Source organism: Myodes glareolus, chromosome 23 (genome assembly GCF_982192425.1).
Source record: "Myodes glareolus chromosome 23, mMyoGla1.1, whole genome shotgun sequence".
NCBI classification, from domain to species: domain Eukaryota; kingdom Metazoa; phylum Chordata; class Mammalia; order Rodentia; family Cricetidae; genus Myodes; species Myodes glareolus.
In genome coordinates, this window is record NC_142048.1 from 5740296 (window position 1) to 5753969 (window position 13674).

General features: G+C 35.8%; 1 protein-coding gene and 1 pseudogene across 2 annotated transcripts in view; one reads left to right on the forward strand and one right to left on the reverse strand.

Moving 5' to 3' along the window:
* Nucleotides 1-634: 634 nt before the first annotated feature.
* The window catches only part of LOC125405992 (uncharacterized), a 31064-nt gene continuing 18024 nt past the window's right edge, over nucleotides 635-13674 (reverse strand). For both annotated transcript variants that reach the window (XM_048442787.3, XM_087901070.1), the window contains exon 4: nucleotides 635-3105. In XM_048442787.3, coding sequence (XP_048298744.1) covers nucleotides 1902-3105 — 1204 coding nt within the window. In that variant the 3' untranslated portion in view covers nucleotides 635-1901. The remainder of the gene's footprint in view (nucleotides 3106-13674) is intronic.
* On the forward strand, nucleotides 9353-9560 carry LOC125405998 (guanine nucleotide-binding protein G(I)/G(S)/G(O) subunit gamma-10 pseudogene; annotated as a pseudogene).

A 13674-nucleotide genomic window follows, 5' to 3' on the forward strand; every position in this document is an offset into this window, starting at 1 on the left:
ACCAAAGGTCAGAGAATACAAGTCTATTCCTGTTTCGTTAAGGAGATTGGCTGGAAGTTCCAGGGAGTGGCTGCCTGCAGGTACTTGTTCAAAGGGTGGATTGTTATGTGTCCTGTCTAAACAACAGAGTACTTGACTGAAGATGCTGTGTTTATTCCTTATATCATGTTAATGAAGTCTGTTGCCTCCCCAGTCCCTTTTTGGAGTAGGATATAAACATGTAGAAAACAAACACAGGTGATTTCAGTATTTACTGAATTTCCCTCCTGGTTCTTCAGTATTTTGTTTCTCTCATATCTCTTTTTCTTTTGTTTGATAATTCAAATCCTCCTGCTCCTATCCTGGAATATGTGAACCCCTCCGAGGCTAGACCCCATCACCAGGCTAGACAACAAAAAACAACATCTCAAGGGAATTTGTGAATACATGAAAAACAAAACCAGGAACAAAATCCCAACACGCTTTCACAGACACCCTTACTTGAAAAGTGTGATGACACATGGCCTGATGTTTAAATAAACAATGGATCACTTAAAAGATGGGCATCACATTCTATATATTGCAAATATATACCAACCAAGTGAAAGTGCAAAAGGAAAACAATAGCTACACAAGGAATAGCAGGACCACAAAATAAACTTCACTAAATGAATTTGCTACATGTACTGCAAATTTCATACCTACTCCAAATGTTTCAAAACACAAAGCACAACCACAATTGTTATCTTCACCATTACACTTGCATGAACATGAAAAATAATTTACTTCTTTCAGGATATGATGAAAAAGAGATGAAACAACATTTTTTCCTTGAAAGTGAAGACAACTTTGATGTTTAAAATCTTTGTGAAATCATTTACATGAATAGGTTTTTTTTTTTACCTTGTATGAATCTTTCCTATTATCTAACATTAAGTTGACATATAAAGTCTTTAAAACATTTACAGGGTAGGAGACGTGCACGGCCACACAGTTAAGACAGGTTCATTCCCAGGGCCAAGGTCAGGTTTTTGACAACTTCCTGAAATTCCTCCTGCTACAAGACTTTTGGGGAATGAGCACAAACATGCACATACCCACACAGAGACACATTGATACCACAACATGAAAATGAAAACAAATCATTAAAAAATTTTTCACTCATGAATGTTTTTCCCAAGCATTCATTACTATAACACAGGTGTTGAGGCATCTGAAGGTCTGCTTACAGAGTTGGTTCATGACACAGAAAGCAAGCATGCAAACTTGAAGTCAGAGAAATTAATCCTTGGTGGCGTCATTTGGGAAGATTTAGAAAATGCTGTCCTGTTGGAAGAAATACGTCACCGAGGGTGGATGGGCCTTAGAGTTTACGTCTGTACACTATTTTCAGATCCCACTGTGTATTGCATGGTGCAGGCTGAGGATGTGAGTTCTTAGCTTTCTGCTGTACCCACCACATCTGACAAATTCTGCCATGCCATTTTCATAGTGATGCTGCAACCAAGGGCCAAGTTAAACTCGTCTGTAAGCTGACTTAGACATGCTTTATCAAAGCAACAGAAAAAGCATTAATACTCATCCATAGAGTTTACACCTGGATGAATTAGTTCATGTAATGGAAGAGAACTGTGAAATCTAAAAGGGTTATCTCCTCATATAAATTCATACGGTCATCATAATGCTTGAACAGATTGTTGACATCTGCCAGATCTTTTCACCAGAACAATCCTGTTTAGCTGAATGTAGGTGTGTTGGCTAAAGATCTTACCAAATCCCTTATAGTCAGATTCCCTTCTGTATTAGTGATTTTCAAGGGCTCAAAGATTACTGATATATAAAAGCTTGAACAGACCAACTACTAAATTTTACTCATGTCAAAAGACTACCATGAAGAGCAAAGTTTATAACAATGACTATATTTATGGGGCTTTTCCGCAGTATGATTTTCTTTTCTCATGAATTCGAAGATTACTGCTACATGCAAAGGCTTTACCACATTTATGACATTTGTAGGGTTTCTCTCCAGTATGTGTTCTCTTATGTAGTTGAAGATGACTTTGACGTGCAAAGTCTTTACCACACTGATTACATTTATAGGGTTTTTCTCCAGTATGTGTTCTTTTATGTATTCGGAGACTACTGTGACATACAAAGGCCTTACCACATTCGTTACATTCATAGGGTTTCTCTCCAGTATGTATTCTTTTATGTATTCGGAGGCTACTGTGACATGAAAAGGCTTTACCACATTGATTACATCCATAGGGTTTCTCTCCAGTATGTGTTCCTTTATGTACTCGGAGACTACTATGATGTGCAAAAACTTTACCACATTGATTACATTCATAGGGTTTCTCTCCAGTATGTGTTCCTTTATGCATTCGAAGACGACTGTAACATGCAAAGGCTTCACCACATTGATTGCATTCATATGGCTTCTCTCCCGTATGTGTTCTTTTATGAATTTGGAGACTACTGTTTTGTGAAAACGCTTTCCCACATTGATCACATTCATAGGGTCTCTCTCCCGTATGTGTTCTTTTATGCATTCGGAGGCTACTGTTTTGTGAAAACGCTTTCCCACATTGATCACATTTATAGGGTCTCTCTCCAGTATGTATTCTTTTATGTACTTGAAGGTGAGTGTGATCTGCAAAATCTTTGCCACATTGATGACATTTGTAGGGTTTCTCTCCAGTATGTGTTCTTTTATGTTTTTGAAGATAGTGACGTGCAAAGGCTTTACCACATTGATTACAAACATAAGGCTTCTCTCCAGTATGTATTCTTTTATGTACTCGGAGACTACTTTGATGTGCAAAAGATTTACTACATTGATTACATCCATAAGGCTTCTCTCCAGTATGTATTCTTTTATGTACTCGGAGACTACTTTGATGTGCAAAAGATTTACTACATTGATTACATCCATAGGGTTTCTCTCCAGGATGTGTTCTTCGGAGACTACTGTGATGTACCAAGGTTTTACCATACTGAATACTTTCATAGGATTTCTCTTCAGTATGAATTCTTTCTTGCCTTTGAAGATGTCTGTGATATGCAAAGTCTTTGCTACAATGAGGATATTCAAAAGTTTTCTCTCCAATATGACTACTTTCATACCTGCAAAAATAATTGGCAAATGGAAAAAACTTTACCATACTTATTAGATGATATTTATTTACTATATTTATCAATGATGAGCCATTATAACTGTATGAATTTTACAATGTAATCTAATTATAAAAAGGAATTAGAACTTAAGGTTTATAGTTATGGTGTTCCCCTTCATTAAGGATTGTTTTGCATATTTGAAGATGTCTGTGATGGTAACAACCTCTTTTATATGGCCCACATCTATAGCATTTTTTCCCTAAATGAGATTTTTCACATATTTAATGAGAACTAGAGGAATTCAGAACTTTACCACACTTTTACACTCACAAGTATTCCTATACTGTGAGTCATACTATATAGTGATATTTTGTTTGTTTTAACAAATAAAGGTTGCCTAAAGATCAGAGTGCAGAGTTATGCCACTCGAGATCAGGCACTGGTGGCACAAGCCTTTAATCTCAGGATTTGAAAGACAGAGGCAGAGGGATCTCTGTTAGTTCAAGGCCACCCTGGGCTACATGAGATTGGATTTGTCTAAAAGAGGAATAGAGCTCACACAAAGCTGATCCCAGCACTTGGGATCCCATGCCTTTAATCCCGCACTTGGGAGGTGAAGACAGGAGTGGTATGGCTGGGTAGAAAGAGGACTATAAGACAGGAGACAGGAACTTAGTGCGATCTGAGGTTTGGTGAAGACAGATAAAATCTGGAGATGTAGTTTGAGCACTGGGATAGATGAAAGAACTCTCTAGTGGCTGACCTCTCTGCTTCTCTGATCTTCAGCATTCATCCCTGTATCTGACTCTGGGCTTTTATTATTAAGACCAACTAATATTTGTGCTACATCTTGTGATTAAAGTTTGGGGTACAGATTTATGAAAAAAACATTTGTCTGTGGCTCTGCAGCCAATGGCATTGGCTGGAGCTACACGTAGATGGAATCACTTCCCTACTGGCTAGGTTTTTCTTTCTTCTTTCTTGGTTGGCTTTTCCTGGATCCCCTTCTTGGGCTGCTTCCAAACTAGGCAGCTGCCTTGAAATCTGGTCAGATTTTTACTGTTCTACACAACAGCAGTCAGCCTCACATTGTCATCATCATCGTTGGCAGATTTGGGGAGAAAAATAGGAAATTATTAAAGGGAGGAATTAGTTAAAAGAGAGTTTTTTCCCACATTAAAAAAATGGGAAACAGTTGTTATGGAGAAAGTTAGGTCTCTGTATGATTATATATAGCATGATATAAAGTGGAACAATTAAATGAAGGGATAATCAGCTTAGCTGGGATTAATATACTTTGAATTGTCATTTTGATAATCCTTGTTGTTATTTTGATAACTCATGGTTTATCTCTTAAAATGTTGTTTGATATGAACACTGAGATACAGGCCTTAGAAAAACTTAATAAAAGAGATCAGAGAGATATTCAAATCCAGACAGAGGAATTTAATGGAGAACCAATTTTAGTGTTACATTATAAGGTTAGAGAGGAACAGACTACCTTAATATAAATCAGTATTTTAAAAAACCAACCTTAATATAATCAGTAACCTTACAGGAACTGCCAAATGATAGAGGCTCTGTAAGAGCTGAATGGACTCCTTTGCCAATGTTAGATTTAAGGAGATTCAAGGAAGTGATAGTCTCATATGGCATGCTTTCACAGTATGTGAAGCAGGTGTTAAACTCACGGTAATCTTGTAATGCAACTATTCATAAAGATTGGAAAGATTTGGTCACAGTAATCTTGGAGACTGGTCCACAATTACCATGGAAGACCTGGTTGAAAGAAGAGGCTAAGATGATTGTTAACAGTGTAGAAGTACAGGTATGGAAATCTCTCAAGTTTAATTTCTTGGAGAAGGAGATTATGTGAATATAGAAAGGCAATACCCATATGACAGCCATATATGCTTTATGTGGCTTTATGCCATGCATCAGCTTTTAATGCTTGGGAGATAATAGAAAAAGTAGGAAGGAAGATTGACTCACTTATTACAGTCATACAGGGCCCAAAAGAAACCTTCACTGATTTCTTACAAAGATTGGTATCAGCAGTAAATAGAATGATACCAAATTCAAAAGGCAGACAAAAATAATTGAAACTCTGGCTTTTGAAAATGTTAATTCTCAATGTAAAATGATAATTAGGTCTTTAAAGGCAAGACCAGAGTCCTTGGAGGAATGGATCCAAGATGCAATCACATGACCATGATGATGCTTGGATAAGAGAAGGGATTTCCAGAAGTTTGAGGAAAAATTGAAATGTCAAGTGTTTTAATTGTGGCAAAACAGATTACCTTAAAGGGGACTATAAACAGGGCATTCCTAGAAAAATTGTTTTTTTCTAAGCATAATTCAAACAGAATGCCCTTCCCTTCTGGGTTATGCAGAAAATAAGCCATAGGCAAGCACTGGAGAAATGAATGATGATCAATGAGGGACAATCAATGTAACTCTTTGCCATTGGGAAACTCCTTGAGAGGCCTTTTGCAGGCCGCTATACCAAATTTGGTACAGTTGTTTCCTGTTATTGTAGAGGAAACTCCTCCTCAGAGTAACTAAAGAACCTAATGCATATTATAAGAAGTCACACTGTTGTGGATGATAAAACAGCTATAAAAAAGAGAACAAAAGTTCAGAAGAAACCATAGAGTGGGTATTTTGGCAAACTTCAATAAATGGACAAAGACTAAAACTAAGAATACAAATAAATAGGGGTTGGACATATGGCTCAGTGGTTAAGAGCACTGGCTGCTTTTCTAGAGGTCCTGAGTTCAATTTCCAGCAACCACATGAGGGCTCACAACCATCTGTAAGAAGATCTGGTGCCCTCTTCTGGCCTGGAGGCATACATGCAGGCAGAACACTGTATATGATAAATAAATAAAACTTTAAAAAATAAAAATAAATGATGTCATCATTAAAGACTTGGTAGACATGGATACCGATGTAATAATAAGTGCACCAGAATCTTGGCATCCAGATTTGCCTCTTCAGGATGTCTGTTCAGTTTTTAGGGATCAGAATTTTTTCTCAGGTAAAGCAGAGCATGAGATGAGTCAAATGGATAGGATCAGAAGGACAGAGAAGAATATTAAAATCATATGTGACTAACATAGCAATGAATTTGTGGGGATATGATTTGTTACAACAATGATACTCAGATCAACATTCCCTTAGAAACAAATTATAAATTAATTAATGTTTCTGGCGAAAATATTACAAGGTAATATAAAGAACTGTCACTGACCATTCAGGTTGTACAAGAAGAGGATATAACAGCAGCTGATCTTTCAAAGTTATCAACAGCTCTACCTTTAAAATATTTGGCAGACATCCTGTATGGGTTGTGCAATGGTACTTAATAACAGAGAAACTGCAGGAATTAGAAAGGTTGGTAAAGGAGCAATTAAATGCTCAGCATATTGAAGGATCAACTAGCCCTTGAAATTCTCCTGTATTTGTTGTTAAAAAATAAATCTGGAAAATGAAGAAAGGTGACGGATCTAAGAGCTGTCAATAGGTGATTCAGCCAACGGGCCCTCTACAGTCTAGCATTCCTTTGTCTTCTCTATTGCCTAAAGGATGGCCTCTTATAGTTACTGATTTCAAAGATTGTTTCTTCACTATACCTTTACAAGAAAAAGACAGAAAAATTTGCCTACACAGCGTCTGCTTATAAAAATTCTCAGCCTGCTAAGATATATCAATGGAAGATTCTCCCCCAGCAAATGTACAATAGCCCCATCTGTAACAATATTTTGATGGCAGTCAGCAATTTCCTGAATCTAAAGTTTATTATTACATGGACATTTTGCTATCTGGTTCAAAGGCAGACACTTTAGAAAGAATGTTTGAAGAGGTAAAGAAAATCTTGCCTTGTTGTGAATTACAAATTGCTCCTGAAAAAATACAAAGAGGAGATTCTATTAATTACTTAAGCTATAAAAATACATTTGCACTGGGCTGTGGTGGCGCATGTCTTTAATCCCAGCACTTGGGAGGCAGAGATAGACAAATCTCTGTGAGTTTGAGGTCAGTCTGGTCTACAAGAGCGAGTTCCAGGACAGGTTCCAAAACTAGAGAAACCCTGTCTCGAAAAACAAAAACAAAAATAGGTTTACAAAAAAACTAGACCCCAAAAGGTACAAATTAGGAGAGATCAATTTTAGACTCTCAATGACACACAAAGATTACAAAGATTACTAGGAGGCATTTCATATTTATGGTCCAATAGGATAGGCCCTGAGGAACTAAGTAATTGATCAAAACCTTAGATTGTGGCAAGAATTTAAATAGTCCCAACTGAAGCTGAGACAGAATTGGCTTTGATAGAAGAGAAATTACAGAAGGCACATGTCAATCATGTGGATCCAAAACTTAACTGAGTTATGGCCATATTACTCTCCAAGCATTCCCCTGCAGGAATTTTTAATGCAGATGGAAATATTATCTTAGAACGAACTTTTTAACCATATAAACCAAGTAAAAAATTAAAAACTTATGTGTAAAATGTCTCTGAATAAATTCTAAATGAAAAATTGATATTACTATCAATAAACAGGAAGTGACCCAGCAGAAATTGTTGTATCATTCACTGAAGATAAAATTGACAAATTTTAGGCAGAAAGTGAACCCTGGCAAAGAGCTTGTAATAATTTTCTGGTAAAGATTTATAACAAATAAGGCAAAAGCAAGGGAATTCAACATATTAAAAAAAAACTAGCTGAATCCTTTCTCACATTGTACAGGAAACACCAATATCTGGAGCCCCTACATTCTATACTGATGCAAATTATTCAGGAAAGGCAGGTTATAAATTAGAAAAATTAAGTAAGGTGAATCTAAGCCCTTATAATTCTGTCCAAAAGTAAGAGCTATATGTGATTCTCATGCCACTAATGTATTTTAAGGAACCTTTCAACGCAGTTACTGGTTCACAATATGTGGAAAAGGTTGTTTTGCATATAGAAACTGCTGAATCTATACCAGATGATACAGAATCGACTTTATTATTTATTCAGTTACAAGAAATAATTAGGAATAAGAGACATCCCATATACATAACACATATCTGATCTTTCACAGGTCTGTCAAGTCCTCTAGCATAAGGTAATGCAGAAACTGATCAATTATTGATTGGAAATGGAAATGTTCTGGAGGCCTCAGAACTTCATAAAAAGCATCATGTCAGTTGGGTGGTAGTGGCACAGGCCTTTACCTCCAGGACTTTGGAGGCAGAGACAGGTGGATCTCCCTGAGTTCGATGCTAACCTGGTCTACAGAGCAAGTTCTAGGACAGGCTCCAAAGATAAAGAGAAACATCATCTCGAAAAACCAAAAGCTAAAAATTATGTCAATAGCAAGGTTAAAAAAACCTTTAAAAAATTTGGCAAATGCCAAGGAAATTATAAGGAAATGTCTTACTTGCTTTTTATATAACCAAACTCTACTACCTGTAGGAAGTAACCCAAAGGGTACTCAAAAGAATAAAATATGGTAGATAGATGTGTTTCATTTTGTAGAATTTGGAAGAACTAAAATATGTACACTGCACCATTGATACCTATTCAGGTTTTCAATGGGCAACTGCTTTAAGTTTGGAAAAGGCTCATTTGGTAATCACATATTTGCTAGAAGTTATGACCATTATGTGTATACCTGCACAAATCAAAACAGATAATGCTCCAGCACATGTGTCTAAGAAAATGAAACAGTTTTTTTGCTTATTATAATATAAAGCATATTACAGGTATACCACACAACCCTACAGCGCAGGAAGTTAAAGAGTAATCAAATCAAATTCTTAAGGATATGTTGAATAAACAGAAAGGAATGATAAAGAGCCCCAAAAATAGATTGCATAATGCTTTATTAACTTTGAATTTTCTAAATGCTAATGAGAAAGGAACAACAGCTGTGAAGAGACACTGAATAATAGAAAAAGCTATGGAATTAAATCAGTTGGTATACTTTAAAGTCATGTTGACCTCAGAATGGAAACCAAGACATGTTTTATGTTGGGGAAGGGGTTTTTGCTTTACTTTCTAGAGAAAAAGAGCTATGGATACCATCAAAATTGATAAAGATTGTATTTGAATAAGAGAGATTTCTTAATTAGAAGAAATGATAGCTCATCAAGTAGCATGTCCATTTAATCTTAACTAACCTATAAAACTAACAAATGCTTTTCATTTGATCAGATATAACTTGCCAAAAGGGAATGTTCCAAAAATTAGGGTTGGTAGCTTCCATGTCTTCCAGGGCCAGTGAAAGTGCCCTGCAGTGCCTGGTGGAGGAGCTCAAGCTGGAGGCTGGCACCAAAAGGATCAGGTCTCTCACAGGCAGCCACAGAGCTTCAGCAGTACTACATGCAGAATGCCTGCAAGGATGTCCTGCAGCTTGGCATTCCAGTTGGAAGCAATCCCTTCTGGGAACCCAGATCCTGTGCTTTATTGTGAAGACCTCCAGGAAGAAGTTTGCTGGACTGCAACCAGGTCCCAAGAAAGCAGTTTCAACAGCCAAATCACTTTCTCTGTTGCATGGTCCTAGAGTCTACAGAAATCATTTTTTTTTAAACCTTACCACCACATTTACTAAACTGCATCTCTTTTGTTGTTCTGCCTAGGGTATGGGCATGTTTTACTTACTGGGTATTTGCATTTTAGGAGGGAAATGCTTTATTTTCAAAAACTAAGTATTTGTAATCTTCCTAATATTTTATACTCTAGTAAAAATTGTTCTTAAGAATTATAATTACTAAATGAAGACAAAGTATAAAACTGGGGAAATAATTGATAGCAGAAAGGAGAACATTTTCATTTCTTAATGAGATAAGGTCTTACTTACTTTGACAGTAAACTTGGCAGATTCCTTCGCCAACTGAAAAGATTGATGTAATCTCCATCCTGGGTGAGGTTGATTAGATCTTTCTTTAGTTCCTTTAGTTCAAAATTTATGATTGTGTTTGTAGCTCTTAAAACGTGCTTATGTCTTTTAAAATGTTTAAAATGTGAACTATATTCAGAACACTGCAATTGTTTAAAAAATGTAAAAATATTATAACCTAAAAGAATTAATGTCACAAGTATTTTATTGGAGTGATGTGCCTTTGATTTAATTTGGGAAACTTTTAGAAAAAAAGTTTGTGTTTATAATAATCTTTGAAGAACTTGGATATAAAATTTTTCCATAGTTAAAAAAATAGTGTTGGGAAAGGGCTTTGTTTCTGTTTTTTCAAGAGTATTTAAGACATTTAAGGAATCCGAAGAACACTGGACAAATGAGACATCTGAAGAAACAGGAAAATATCCAGAAAAAAAATTCCCAAGAAAAAGAGTAAGTTGGCTTATTGGTATATCATATTTCCAACCAGATAGAATTTTCATAAATCTTCCAAAATGTTTGTTTCTGCTGTTCTCTACAGACATATAATGCAAATGGTATTTTTGTACTCCCAGTTCAATTAAAGATTAAAATTGGCTTTGTTTTAAAAACCACAGTTGGGGTGTGGCTCTCTCCTTCTCTAAACCCAAGCATGCATGTTAAAGTAATATCCAAAAATCTCTGTCTCATGTCAGAAGAGCTACCTGATAAGGGACAGAAGAAAAAAAAATTAAGGACTATCTTATTTCCACTAATCTTATAATCCTTTGGTTTTTATATTAACTCATTAACAGATTTTCTTATGGCATAAACATTATCTCAAAATTTGTAAGATTAATATATATGTATTTTAAAGTTTTTGTCATGATATTAATATAGAGTACCAACTAATTCTAGAAAAAGCCTTCATCTACCTTCCTGCACATGATTTCAGGTTTCAGTCTATAGTTTTCTACAGTGATCCATGACCATACCTAACAGTGACCTTTGAAGTCTCCAAAAGCAGGATGGGCCCCACAAGGATGATTCCATCAGGACTATGATAATACCACCAAGCTGAAAAACATCTAAAGATTGGCTTTGCACTACAAATGACTCAGAGCAATTTCAAGGTAGCTAGCTGAGATGAACCAGCCTCATAGTCTACTCAAGCCAGGACTTGAGATAAGTTCTGCACTTTCCCATTACACAGAGACTAGACAACAAATGATACAGCTACCTCTCCCAGGACTTGACAATTAACACAAATTTTTCTTTTTCAGGATCTCCTAAAGATGCTGTTGCCCCCAGACATCAGTAAGTAAATTAAGAACATGTCCACATTTCCAAGAGGTGGAGTTGGTGGTTTTAAATTATACTATAGGTTATGGTTCTTTGTCATTGTTTAAGGCAATTGGTTATAATGGTCAGGAGAAAAAACTAAACAAAGGAGATTAGATTCAAGACTCTTGTTTCGAAAAGAAAAAAAAGGGGATGCAGATATAATAGGATAAAAGGTTAGATTATTGAATCTACTTTGAAAATAAGAAAGGGAGGAATATAGATAAGATAGAAATGTAGAATATTGAATCTACATTTAAAAAGCAACTATTAGATTTAAATATTCCACACTGGTTTGGACTTTTGTATATTGTATAAAAATTTTGTATATTGATACAAATTTGAGACTAATTGTGTTAGAACATACTGGACATACATTTCTACTCTTGTTCAATGTATTGTACCTGAACAGCTCATTTAACAATGAAATGCAAATTTCTAGTTCTTGAAATTATTATTACCAACTATTTAAGATATTAAGGAAATGCAAATTAGCAATTAGTCATCTATTCCAATTGAACTTGAAGTCATATTAGGTATGTTTTCAAGATCAAACAGATATATTTTAAAATGACAGGTCATCTTCAAGTACTTCAGAGGTCTACAGAATATGGCATTTAAGAAGCTTTAATAACATAGGCTCTTTTTTGTGACAATGAGCCATGTCTGCTCCTTGTAGCATCAATCTACTTCAGAGAAGATAAGGGGCATCAATGAAACTCTACACAGAGTTTACTTTCTTTGTGGCAAAAGTAAGCCAGTGGGTAAAAAAGTGCTTTTTCCTTGATTGCTGATGGTATGCTGTCCTAATTGGACAAGCAGGATACAAAAGAGAATGACTACAAAACTTTGCCAAGTCAAGGAGGGATAGTCCTTCAAAAATTCTGCTTCATAGAAAAGTTTGTTGAATATTCTAGGCCTGTGGGCCAAAGATGGATGCCCCAGCATTGCTGAGGAACCTTGGGTGACTGTCCAGGTAGCCAATTGCTTTTGTCATTTCTCAGATTTTTTTGGAAGTCACTTGATCACACTGCCTGCTTACTCAGTTAATATTTCCTTCTGGGTCTCTGAGGGAATTGAATACTAAATAGTTACAGTTATAGTTTTTCTTGTTTGCCTGACTCAGAAAAGAAATTCACTAAAGAAGTGATATCCAAAGATAGTTTTGCATGGTAATGCACGTAAGAATAGAAAGTGAATTATGTACAACACTTTGGACTCAAGAAGATAGGATAGATATGTAGTATTTTCTCGAAATTTTTCAATTGCAAATGGATTAGACATTGTTGATGTATTTATTGTCTGTATATATTGTATAGTTATGTGTTTATTAAATACAGTTTTTCTTATATTTTATTTCTTTCCTTATTTTAGACCAAAAAGGGTAAATGTAACATCTCTTATAGCATCCTTTTTTTCTAAATGACGTTTTTCACATATTTAACTTGAACTGGAGAAATTTAGAACTTTACCTCGCTTTTGCACTCACAAGTATTCCAAAAGTGTGAGTCATAATATGTAATGATATTTTATTTATGGTTAACAAATAATGCTTGCCTAAAGATCAGAGGTAAGCTACTAGAGGCCAGAGAGTGGTGGCACACACCTTTAATCCCAGGACTTGGAAGACAGAGGCAGAGGCGGTCTCTGTTAGTATAAGGCCACCCTGGGCTACATGAGATTGAATTTGTCTAAAAGAGAAACAGAGCTCACACAAAGGTGATCCCAGCACTTGGGATCCCAAACCTTTAATACCAGCACTTGGGAGGTAAAGACAGGAGTGATATGGCTTGGTGGAGATAGGACTATAAAGCAGGAGACAGGAACTCAATGTGATTTGAGGTATGGTGGAGACAGTACAGTCTGAGGTTTGGTGGAGACAGATGGAGTCTGGAGATGCAGTCTGAGCACTGGTAGAGGTAAAAGAACTCTCTAGTGGCTGACCTTTCTGCTTCTCTGATCTTCAGCATTCAATCCTGTATCTGTCTCTGGGCTTTTATCATTAAGACCAACTAGAATTTTTGTGTTATAATACTACATTTGCAAAGTGAATCAGGACAAACAAAGTATTTACATATTCCAATATTCATAGGGCTTTCTTCTGGTTTGAGTTAATTGATGTATTCCCAATAAAGTTGGAAAACCAATTAATTGTAAACTTGTATCACATTCTACAAGTCTATTCAAAGTGGGAATTACTACATATCTTCTAATTGTTTGAGAGAAAGAGAGAGTTAAGTTGATTCTTTCCATATTCCTATATTTACATGGCTTGAATTAAGAGTGACATGTGAAATCCTTAGTAAACTAAGAATAACAAATAAAGGATTTCCACATTGCATTCACAAAATTTAACTTTTGATTCTTCAT